The sequence below is a fragment of the Salvia splendens genome, chromosome 3, assembly GCF_004379255.2.
Source record: "Salvia splendens isolate huo1 chromosome 3, SspV2, whole genome shotgun sequence".
Classification (NCBI taxonomy): domain Eukaryota; kingdom Viridiplantae; phylum Streptophyta; class Magnoliopsida; order Lamiales; family Lamiaceae; genus Salvia; species Salvia splendens.
This window is the reverse complement of record NC_056034.1, coordinates 44,296,863-44,309,160: the sequence shown is the minus strand read 5'-3', so window position 1 is coordinate 44,309,160 and position 12,298 is coordinate 44,296,863. Positions and strand designations below refer to the sequence as shown.

Genomic DNA, 12,298 nt, shown 5'->3' with positions numbered 1-12,298 from the left:
TAAAAGTCCAACAAAAATTTATCTATACATCCTGCGTTTTAGAAAATCGGGTACTTCAACGCAGACAGCCACGAACTTGAACCGATTATACCTACACCAAATTAAATGAACAAGTGAGCAAATACTTCAATAATTACTTTAATAATAAATAAATAATCAATTAATTACTTAAAAAAAAATTCCTAACTTGGTCCCCAAGTCTAACTTGGTCACCAAGTCAATAAATCAATTTAATATATATTCTCCCTACTCCCTAAATCTCTCCCCACAACTTGCATAGGAACAAGTATAACCCCCCCCCCCACGTCTTTGCACTTTCAAGTACCCATCAACATCAAACATCCCAAAACTTCTCTTCACACACACATATTTCGAATGGGAGATTAGGAGGAGCAAGAGATGGGATATTGCAGTGCAGATAATTATAGAGTCCAACCCAACAATCCATCATCACTTTATTCCCAAGGTAAAACTAAAGCCTTTCTTTTCCTTCGTATAGGTACAAGCATGCATGTATAATTTGAAAATAGAATCAGCCTAATTGAAATTAACAACAAACAGAAGTTCAACCTGATTTCACCATCAAGTTTTTAGTAGCAAGACAATTGTTTGAATTCATCGAGTTCATAAAATAGAGAAACCAAGTTCTACACCTATAGTAAGCACAAGTTAACAACTTATCTCAAGAATACGAATCTGCCGGAATTCCGGATACTGAGTTTCGGCACACCGTCGTGGCAGCCACACACCCCGATTCGTCACTAATTTCACGACCTTCACAAACATACAAGTTTGAAACACCAAAACTTTAAATCAAAGATCAAATATTAGAAAATAAAACAAAAAGGAAATAGAATAAAATCTCCTAAACTTACCTTCCGGGAGTTCGGCGAGGAGGCGGAGGCCGAGGCTGGAGTGGCGCCGGGAAACTGCTCCAACAGCACGAGGAGCGGCGGCGGCGACAGCAGCAGCTCTTCCGGCGGTGGCGGAGGAGTGAGATTTGGGAGAAAGCAGCGACGGTATTAAACCGACGCAAGGACGTCGTGTTTGAGCAGTGGACGGAGCAGCGAGGCGTGGTACTCCAGTGGCAAATCTGGTCTTCGGGAATCGGCAATTTGGAGTAGCGGCGACGGTGTGTAGTCGACGGGGGAGAGAATTTTGTTTGGGGAAATCGACGGATTTGAGGGCTTTCTTCAATTTGGGGGTTCTTACAATTTGTTATGTGGAATGAGAAAGGGAGGATTACCGATGGTGGAGAAGGGAGTGTGTTTGGGCCTCCTTTTATTTTGTTGGGCTCCCTTTCTTTTAATGGTGGAAAAATAAGGATGGGCCATTTAAATTTTAAATGGAGATATAAGATGGGTGATTTGGTTGTGAGCCAATTAAATAAATCTTTGGGCCTAAGTAATAATTGGGCCTTGTTAGTTGATTGAGGAGAAATAAGGGAGGGGAAATAATTAAGTATATTGGGCTATTTCTTTTAGGGCCTCGCTAAATAAATTGGAGAAATAAGGTGGGCTAAGATAACAATTATCTTGGGTCAAATTAAATTAATCCTTGGACCGATAATTTAATTGTTGAGAATTATTTAATTAATCCCAGAATATTTCGGAGGATGAATAATTTTATCCTGAATAAATATATTTTCGAGGGGAAATGGTTGCGATAATTTAATTATGCACTTTTATAATTTTGGGGATTTTATTTCGATATCAAGATGGAAAATGCGAGAAGCCAACGGAGAAATTTTGGGCAAAAGCGACCGACCGGCGTCACACGCGACGCCTTGGGCGGCCGCCGAATAATTGAAAATACGCGAAAATCGAGAAACGAGATAAAAGACTTTAATGAGGGTGCATGCATTCTAATTTAAGTAGTTCTGCCCTTGAGTCTAATTAGTGTATTATTATATTGTGATTTTTTTTTAAAGGGTGCTTTCGCAAGTAAAGTCGGAACGAAAGATTCAAGTTAAGGAATCTAAGCGATCAAGGTGAACTTTCCTATCCTACATACTAATGTGGATAAAAATGCAAATTATTTTGAGGTGATATTTTATGAAAACTCGAACCTATGTTCGTTGTTGTTTCAAGTGATGTTGTCCTTGCCATAAATGTTTTTGTATGATGCCTATCTGTTTGGCTACGGCCAAGTGAATTATGAATGGTGATATATGTGAATCGAATTCGGGTTCCAGTGAGGGTGGTGTCCCCGCTCGGACTAGTGTACACAAGCTCCCTCTGCATGTTGGGCAGAGCAGGTGACCGAGGAAGGTGGCCACCTTCCCGGCACAATGATACCTCTGACATGTTGGGCAGAGAAGGTGACCGTGGAAGGTGGCCACCTTCCCGGCACAAGAAGCTACCTCTGACATGTTGGTCAGAGCAGGTGACCGTGCGAGAACACCATCTCGACGGCACAATGTGATCAGATATGGCTAAGTACCGGAAAAAGGGGTTGCAACCCAATGTGATATTTTTAGTAAGCTCGGGTCTTTTCAACAACACCCCGAGTGTTACTGTGATGATGGCTTGACAATATTTTCAAATGTATATGTGTAATTTTCGGCAATGTGTTCACTGAGTACTTTTTGTACTCAGCCCTGCATATATTTCTAAATGTGCAGGTTGAGCAGCGAAGTGGTAGAGGAAGTGCTATTGAGACAAGACATTTAATTCAGTCAGATTTTGACTCTCGGAGGTTCATGTCTTCATACATGGAATCGCGTTCATTTGCTTCCTTTGTGCATCTTAAAAGACTCAAGTCTATTTTGTTCAAAACTCTGATTTTATTTCGAGCTTTTCCCATTTGTTTGGAGCTATGGTCGAGTTGTGTTGTGTTTTCCCCTTTCTTCCCCGCTTCTTTAATCCTCCCCTAGTCGCGATCAACCGTGTTTTCTATCCTTAGAAAATGCGGTCGTGACAGTGTTCGCACCCCGTACACTCCGGCGGAGATGGATCAGTTATTCAAAGCCTAATTGATTATCTCCGAAGATCCGGAGGTTGGCACGAACCAAAGCGGGGATGTGTTTTGGTGACGCGTCTCTCGCCAATGAAAACCGCCCGGATGGAACCATCGAGCGCAATGAGAGTATGGTGCGCAATGCCATATTTAGAGCCAACGAAGAAATCCAAAAGTTCCAGGGGTATTACTTCCAGGAAGAGCGGTTGGCGGGGAGCGGCAGGAGCGAGCTCGACATCATCAGTGCCGCCTTGGCGACCTACCAATCCCAACATTACAAACCATTCAAGTACCTCAGCGCTTGGCAGGAGGTGCGTGTGCATCCGAAGTATAAGAGAGACGTATCATCCTCCTCCAGCGAACGGTTGAGTTCGGTATCCCTATCCGATGCTGGCGAGGATGAGGTGGCTAGCCAGCTTGCCGGAGCTAACTTGGGTAGCCCCGACGCCGGCCCGAGCAGTTCCCAAAGCCGGTCGCAAGGAAGGAAGAAGACGACGGCCAACCGCCATCGCGCCGCGACTCCATCCACCCCGCTCCCGCTTCCTTTGTGCCACCTCAACCCCCCACCAACTCGTTGTGGACCCTTTTGGTTCAACTCAATTTGGCCGATAGGTCTCGGATGACTCCCGAGCAACTTGATTCACATTTGGCAATGATACGAGGTCTCCAAAAAACATTGGGGATAGGGCCAGAGGACTAGTCTTCCACATGGAGTATTTTTTAGCCTTTAATTATGTATTTTTTATTTTTTAGGATTTTAATTATGTATTTTTTATTTTTTAGGATTTTAATTATGTAATTTTTAATTTTTATAATTTTAAGTTTGTAATTTTTATTTTTATGATTTAATTATGTAATTTTTATATTTTAATGTATTTTTTAGTAATTGAAGTATTTAAATTAAATAATGGAATAGTGAGACCCTTAAGCATGTACTTGCGGAAGAGCATGAATGTGGGTGTTGTGCTTTTAGGGAAGAGCAGAGAGTAAAAAATTAATAAAAGTGTGTCCGGGCCCACATCCATGAGTTTGCCAAAGAGCACGAATGTGGATGCTCTAATGGCTTCGTCTATTAAATTGGATGATGAATTCAATTCAATGTTCTCTCATCTTCCACGCTGTTAGAGGTGGTTGACGAATATTGGTTACAATAGTGATTAATTGATTATCAACCCGTGTTGTGCAAGCTAGGACTACATTATTTTACCTTAAAAATAATAATTTTAATAAATATTAATCAATTTGTATCATGGGTAGAGAAGAAGCTACACTTTATTAGAAAAATAACGAGCCATGTACTATTTTTGATAATAAATTTAAACATCATATCATAAATTTGTATTTGACCTATACATGCACTCCATCTATTTAATATTTAAAGAATAGAGTCAAAGTGTAGAATAAAAATTAAACTTGCTTAGATAACTCATTCCAATAGAAGAAGAAATAAGAAAAGGAATGTGTACATGCAAATATGCAATCAATTAAATTATCTCATTCAATGAATATTACTAATACAATGTAATTTACTAATTTTAAACACAACAAACCCATTCTTCGAACGGGCCAAGCTACACTTCCATCAAAACACCTACATATACATTCGATAAACAAAATCAAAAGCTAAAAAATTTTCCACTTTCTTATAACTTATAGTACTAAAATAATCAATAATGGTTCCCGTTTACTGATTCCCTCTTCTTCTCTCGACAAAATCATGTATTCTGGCAAGCGCGACTTGCAGCGTCTGCTCGCTCATATTCGCGAAGCATACTCTAAACCACCCGGGCTCCGCGCAATGACACGACACCCCGGGAGAAATATTAAGTTTGACTTCCCTCAAAATACACTCCCACAAAGCCAACTCCTCCTCAACGGTCTCATCCTTCAAAAACGGGCTCAAATTCATCCAACAAAACAAGCCCGCATTCCCCTTCAAGCACTCGATCCCGGCCCGGCCCAGCTCATCCACGATCATCCGGTACCGCCTCCGCAGCCTCTCCCGGTTCGTCTCAATATACCCCGCCGTGAACTCCTCGTCGGAGAGCATCGTCGCCAGAAGCTGCTGCGTCTGCGACGAGATCAGCGTGAAGCTCGACATCCGCCTCGCCGTCGTCACAACGGCGTCGTTGTACGAGTAGATCGTCCCGACCCGGAACCCGGGGAGGCCGAGGTCCTTCGAGAGGCTGTACACGATGTGGCACCTCTCGGAGCCGCGGCCGCCCCGGGCCTCGAGGACCTCCGCGATGCTGACGAACTCGCGGTCGGAGAAGGCGGAGCCCGAGTAGATCTCGTCGGAGACGAGGTGGATGTTTTTGAGCGCCCCGAAGTCGAGCACGTGCTCGAGCACGGCGCGCTTCACGGTGGCTCCCAGCGGGTTCGAGGGGTTGGTGATGAGGACGCCCCTCACGCGGAGGCCCCTCGACTCCGCGTCGGAGTAGGCGGAGTCGAGGGCGGACGGGGTGATCTCGAAGGCGTTGGAGCTGTCGCAGTGGATGGGGACGATGTGGACGCCGGTTCTCCATCGTAAGTCTCTATCGAAGCTGCGGAATTAATGAAAGAATTATTGGTTAGTTTCGATGTCATACTTAACTATGTTTCTCGTGGAAAATATTTTATGCTACTACTACTACATATAGATATTTTAGTTTTACCATTAAATATCAAATTGCACTAGTATTATATTATAAAATTTATATATAATAATAAGAATTTGTGTCAAGACATTTAATAGTGGACTAATAGAATATGAATTTATAATGAATGAATTACATAATTACCCTGGATAGTATGGAGTTGGGACGAGCAAGGCGTCGCCTGGATCAGCCAAAATGAAGGTGAGAAGTTCGTTAGCGGCGGTTGCTCCTGCCGTGATCACGATTCTTTCCGGGTCGAATTTTGCCCGCCCGCCTCTTATTTGCTCCATGAAGCTCGCCATTGCCTGAAACAGTACTAGCATACTTTAGTAGGTGGGTGACGCAGAAAAATAGAAACTCCTAACAAAAAAGGCTCATAAATTATACTTTATCATTCCATAAAAAAAATAATACTACTATTTCATTTCTTATTTTAATGAAGATCATAATACTATCAATTTTATTAAAACTCGTGCAACGATACTTTAGGTCAAACTTTGATGGACGGAGAGAGTAATAGGAGAGAGGAAGAGGGTGTTACCTTTCTAAAAGATAGTAGACCATGATAATCTTGAAACAAAGCATTCTCTCTAAAACTAGAAACTCTCCCGCTGCTGGTGGGGTCAGAGGAATTCTTCTCAAGGTATTTCTCAAGAAGATCAAATGAAACCTTGAAAGAAACCAAAACAAACACAATTTGTCAGCAACAAACATTCTAGATTGTTCTAGAAACATACAACGTTGGACGGATCAAACTCACCTGATTTTCCGCGAGCCCCATCTGTATAACGCCGGAAGGGTTGGAAGATTCGTCGTACGGATTCTCATCGTAGGCTTTCCACCCGGCGAAGTACGGAGAGTCCTCGCCGTGCGTGTTGGAAACCGCGATTTTCGATAGACTAATGGCGGCGGAGGAGGCGGAAGAAGGCTGCGTTAATGGTTTGATGGCCATTTTTTGCTGTAGTTTTTTCAGGCAATAAATCTAGGAAGGGATGAGAAGATGAGAGAGCAACTGTTTGAATGAAGCTTTTTGAAGCCGATGTTTCCCATTTATAGAAGAATTTTTTGCCTTAGCTTACGTGGAATTATGCATATTCTTGACAAAAAAAAATAAAAATGTGGAAAGAGAGGCAATGATTGATTGAGATCAAAATTTGCCTTTTTACAAAAATTAATGATATGATTTTGAGTGAACGACTGGCGACAACTGGTTGCTGACGTCATCTTTTTGCCAAAGCTAGGTTTATTATATGCACAAGTTATGTATCTAAATCTTCTCCACGAGATTCACATCAAATATGGTAGTTGAAATGGGGGTGGCTGCTCATTTTCTAACTCCTATTTTATTTTTATTTTATGTTTTAGTGTTTGACTGTGTGGCCAATAATGTGTTTGTGGAGTGATTAGAGGATTTAATTGAGAATTTATCTGTGTTAATGCAACTTTAGGCATGCAGCATGTGTGCACTTTACAAGTATCTCTTTTTTGAAAATATAACACAAATTATGAAGGATTCACTTATGTTGAGCCAATGATGATCTATAGTGTGGGGTCACACAAAGTAAATATAGTTGTCGCTGGCAATGGATGGCAGACGAAGAATGAAAGTGCGCTTGAATCCCGAATGGTTGGGCAGATCATGAAATCGGCAAAAACTTCAACAATTGAATTTGATGGAGTTTTCCTACTTGTATAGGCCGACGGTGGAATTGGACGAGCCTCGACCCCATCTGAATCTTCTATTGCATTGAGTATAGTTATGTACTCTATGTGACTCATATACTTCATGTGCCATATCACACACACATTAGTATGATATACTTCATGTAAACATATATTGCAATATTTGATCATGATTGGGTGCAATATGTTACAATTCTGTTAAGCCAACCCTACGTAATTGTTACTTATATTTTTCAATTTATAGTATTTTCAGTTGAGGAGAATAAGGTTGTGTAAATTGAAATCCATACACCACTCTTTGTCTTTAACTCTTTATGCATCTTCTTAAGCATGAGCTACATAAACCCTTGACCTATTTTTGGATTTGAAAATATATGTAAAGCTACGAAATTCTTATCGCTTGAGAATGCTTCGAGAAGGTTTACCCAAAATGCACCTATAAATATATTTTAGTGAATTATGAATAAAATCTTTGTAACATTTTAGAAAATAAAATCTTTGAAATATGTATAGAAAAAATATATAGCGGAATAATTAATACTGCTACTACTATTTTCTTTTGGTGCAAAAATACTAAAACAATATATAGTACTATAGTTTTTGCAAATGCACCCCAAGAATTAATGGCGTTAGCATCGACCGAAGCATCATGGTTATCAAGATTTTATGTATTACTATTATAAAGTTTAAACTATATATGTGTGTTTGTGAATGCATATTTTTTAAAAATTTCTCTTGTTAATTTATGAATCACGGAGTATCTCTTATGAAATGACATGTCTTATCCTTTCCAACTACTAATCAAGATTAATATCTTCCCAATATATGTATACATAATATACCCATCAACCTAAATGAAGGCAACCAAGAATTCTAATTTCTAACTAACAAGATGAATAATTGCAATACAAAAAACTATAAACAGATCATATTCGAGAAGATCTAATAGTGGTTAAGTTTTTCATTCTAAACTGACATAGATATTTTTCCAAGATCATTAAGATTCCGATACTGATCTTCCAAACAAACCCAAAAAATAAAATAAAATCAGAAGCTACTAGAATATATCCTTTCTCCCACAGTCTTCATTAATCATATATCTAAAATATATTGCAACAGAGTTAATTAGTTCTAACATCCTTAAAACCTTTTCTAACTATAATTGAAACATCCTCTAATTATTGGTAATCACAAGTTTAGTCAAATCCTATGTGAACTAATTAATTGAGCTTTTTTTAATCAAGAATTAATATTTCAATGATGAGAGTAATGTATCTCATCGACAAAATCCCATGTGCAGAATTGTCGTGAAATATTTGCCATTAAAAAATTGCAGACACTAAACATTACTGTTCCAATAAATATAATACTACTACTACTCAACTTTTTATTGGAGGGAAAATAAATGCAATAACTGGCTTTAACTAGATTGAAAGTGATAATAGGTGTACATCGCCATATAATTTTATAAGTGCCATTATTTTATAACCATATGACAACGTGGATTGAATATAAGCCACCATTTCAATCTACTAGTACTAATTATAAGCCAATTTGCCAAAAACTAAAAAAAGTTGGACATGACAAAAATATTACTATTTTTTCCGCTAATATTTGAAGAAAGCATAAAATAAAATAAATGCAACAGTATTGAAAGAAGAAACAACAGACAAGCATCAGTACTATTAGTACAAGTTGAGAAACACATTATTTACTACATATGTAACATACATTATTTATTTTTCTATACTTTTTGCAGTTTGAGTTTAGACTTTAGAGTCATCAAACAATAGACAATTTCACTAGTTTACAGCTCACTATGTCTGTATGTCATGGGTAAAAGACAGCGAAAGAATTTGTTTTTGTTGAAGTTTTGGACTTCAATCTCATTATTCTTTAAACCATAAATTAATTAGAGATTCCTTTAGTGGTCTTGCTCTCGTGATCTCATTAATAGGCCATTTCGCTGCTAATTGTAGTTAACTTAATTAGTACCATTAGCTTTATCGAAACCAAATTAATTATATAAGTAGTAGTATACTTGTATTAAATTGTACTGTATTTAATAAGTGAGACAACTATATAAGTAGTAGATATTTACGCGGCACATATGGGGATGACTTCATTTATGAGGATCCATTAATTTTTTTGGCATAAAAGTAATGCTAATAGTCAAACTTGTCGAGCAATATAGAAATAGTTCGGAATAGCTAGCAACAAAAAAAAAACAAAATTCCATGATTTCAAGTCATTGCAGCAAAGATCGGCCAACTCTATCACTAATTTATGAGTACCACGGAAAAATCCTACTCCCTTCGTCCCATAATAGATGACACACTTGAGGATTGACACGAGATTTTAGGTGATGCTGCTTTGTGGGTTAGGTGGAAAGAGAAAATAGTATATTTATATTAATGTCAGATGAAGCTTTTTCCAAAAAAAGAAATGTGACAATCTTTTGTGGGACAAACTAAAAATGAAAGTGTGACATCTACTATGGGACGGAGGGAATATTAATCAGCCTTCAAACAAGATTAGTTGCTAGAAAGGTTGACGAGATACATATTAATTTATCAATCTTCCGACTATATGACATTCTTCAGCCGGTGAATTCCGACTCCACGACCACGAGCTCCGTCTCCTAGATGCGTCACTGTGTGTGAATATAAGATCCCAATCCAAATACGATCTCACACAATCAAAATTATAGCTAGTCACACTAATGAATATGGATATAATCCGATTGATTTTGACTAAACATATTATTTATGTAAGAATTAAGATGGTCACTATGAGAATGTTTAGACTTGCAATTAAACTTGTGGTACCTAATCACTCTGCAAATTAACTCGAGTGTGATTAGGTGACACACTAATAACAAATGTCATTGCATGGCTTATCACAATCTGATTACAGTATCGTACCAATAATTAATCATCCCTAATCTTGTAAAATTTTATAAAACATGTTGAATATTATTATTGTATAGTTGTTCTTAGAATCTATGAAGATGTCAGGCAATAACATTATATATTTATATAATAGTAACATCTTGTAAATATATAATCCATGATTGTGTGGAGATCAGCTGACACAATGAACAATCTTTGACATTATTACTACTTTATCACGTATGAACCAATTAAATTAAACGTACAAAAGAACTATAAAAAGCCAAAGCATATAATTGATTTGAGATATTAAAATGCTTACTAGTATGACTTTTTATTTTTTGAGTTTGCGTTAAATTAATTGATAAAATGGGGGGAACTTTATCTTGTATCCATATTGCAAGGCACAAATCTTCTTTGAAGATGCAAAGCCAAAGACCCTTTGCCACGTCGGAGAAAATTTTCATTCGAATATTTCATGATAAGATCGTTAAAAGATACATGAATATTTGGTAGATTTTGTTCCCTTAATACGAGATTTTTGCATGTTTTTTTTTGGCTCTCAAGGTTTGATACTAGTATATCTTTTGTTTATAATCATTTTTTCTCTATATATATATACTACTTTATCATTTTTGTATTAAAATTCAAGTTGTTAGTATCAAGATGATTTTTAAGGGCATATGAATTATTAAAATTTTGGGAGGCATGCTACTTTTCAAATTTAGAAAAACCGATTTGCACAAAAATGAATATTTAATTAATTAAATGTAATGTAATTAAGTACCCTTTCTTTCTCTTTGTATTATGTTCTGAATTCCGATATCTTAATTAGCTGACCTTAAAATGTAATCAGCACACACACACACACGCTTAAGTTGTCTTAATTAATAATTAAAATCGGTGAATAAAACAATTAAAACTACGAAGATAAACATTGACTTGCTCTCTTCAAAGTACACTTAAATATCTAAATATAAAGTTAGGTAGTTATTATATTATTATTTATATTATTATGTATCCTTCTCTAAACACTTGAAGTTTCCTTAATCCTTTTCATTTGATCTTAAATGACCTTGTGAGCCCAAAATTAGTCGAGTGAGCATACCATCACTATCGATAAATCAATTAATTAAAAACCAAATACTAATTCTCTTACATAAGCATATTAATTAACAATATTAAACTTGATTAAAAATCGAAGTATTTTCACAATGGAAGAAGCTTCCTAGTAAATACTTTGGTATATGAAGATATATGTGGGTGACAGTGCATGAAAGTACTAATTATTAATGCCCAGAAAATATTCCCTCAAAAAATAAATGCCTATTATTAATAATAGTCATGAAACAAATCAGTGATTAAACATGCGATGCTAGTTCCTCCACAGTAGCTTTGACTACTCATTTGATTGAAGATCTTATCAATTTAAAAATAATTGTAATTATATAACAAGATAATGTTTTCAAATTTTTTTCTTTGCTGTATATATTGTTGATTGCCTAATTTTTGTGGGACAAAAAGTATTATTCACATGCCTTTTATGTCGACACTTTTAATGCTATTTCAGTTGTATTCTTACATGTCACGTGTGATAAGAGCATCAACAATGATAAAGAAGGTTTATATCCCATCGTGTGCACCGCAGTCGTGCGGTGTTATAGGGGAGTCACATATCGTAATGGCACACCAATAATCGTAAAGAATTTATACCCGAAAACTCTATGTAAAAATGATTCATCCCACTTAATTTTATAAACACACAACTTCTTTCTATCTAATTTTTCTTTATAATTTTTTTTAAAAAACGAGCTAAGTCAAAATAAATATATTTAATTGTGGACAAATGAAGTATTCCATATAATAGAAGTGTAATTAGAATATCAAAACATGTCATGAATACATAAAATCCCAATTTATTGACGATGGATGATAGACACTATTCCTGATTAACACTATATACTTTATTTTTTTTCAATTTATTTCAAATAATCATTTCACATACCGACTTGTGATTTTATACATAAATATAATACATAAAATATATAATGATATTTGGCCTTTCGGTACTCACCATTTGCTGCGGTTTTAACACATCACACGTACACGGTTCAAATATTTAATTTCAAA

General features: G+C 36.8%; 1 protein-coding gene and 1 long non-coding RNA gene across 2 annotated transcripts; both read right to left on the bottom strand.

Annotated features, from left to right (window-relative positions):
* Positions 1–613: 613 nt before the first annotated feature.
* LOC121793993 lies at positions 614–966 on the bottom strand. Its single transcript, XR_006049214.1, has 2 exons — positions 876–966; positions 614–774 (listed from the first exon to the last, which is right to left on the bottom strand). It is a non-coding gene; the product is annotated as an uncharacterized LOC121793993 (long non-coding RNA).
* A 3,659-nt stretch (positions 967–4,625) lies between these two features.
* On the bottom strand, positions 4,626–6,546 carry LOC121794072 (1-aminocyclopropane-1-carboxylate synthase 7-like). The gene is made up of 4 exons (XM_042192072.1): positions 6,355–6,546; positions 6,136–6,264; positions 5,739–5,899; positions 4,626–5,501 (listed from the first exon to the last, which is right to left on the bottom strand). The coding sequence occupies exons 1-4, from the start codon at positions 6,544–6,546 to the stop codon at positions 4,643–4,645; spliced, it is 1,341 nt and encodes a 446-aa protein (XP_042048006.1). The 3' UTR covers positions 4,626–4,642.
* Positions 6,547–12,298: the final 5,752 nt, after the last annotated feature.

Coding starts and splice junctions, on each gene's coding strand:
- LOC121794072 (XM_042192072.1), bottom strand. CDS start 6,546: ATGGCCATCAAACCATTAACGCAGCCTTCTTCCGCCTCCTCCGCCGCC. Junction 6,265..6,354: donor TGGGGCTCGCGGAAAATCAG/GTGAGTTTGATC, acceptor GTTTCTTTCAAG/GTTTCATTTGATCTTCTTGA. Junction 5,502..5,738: donor CCAACTCCATACTATCCAGG/GTAATTATGTAA, acceptor TTAATTCCGCAG/CTTCGATAGAGACTTACGAT.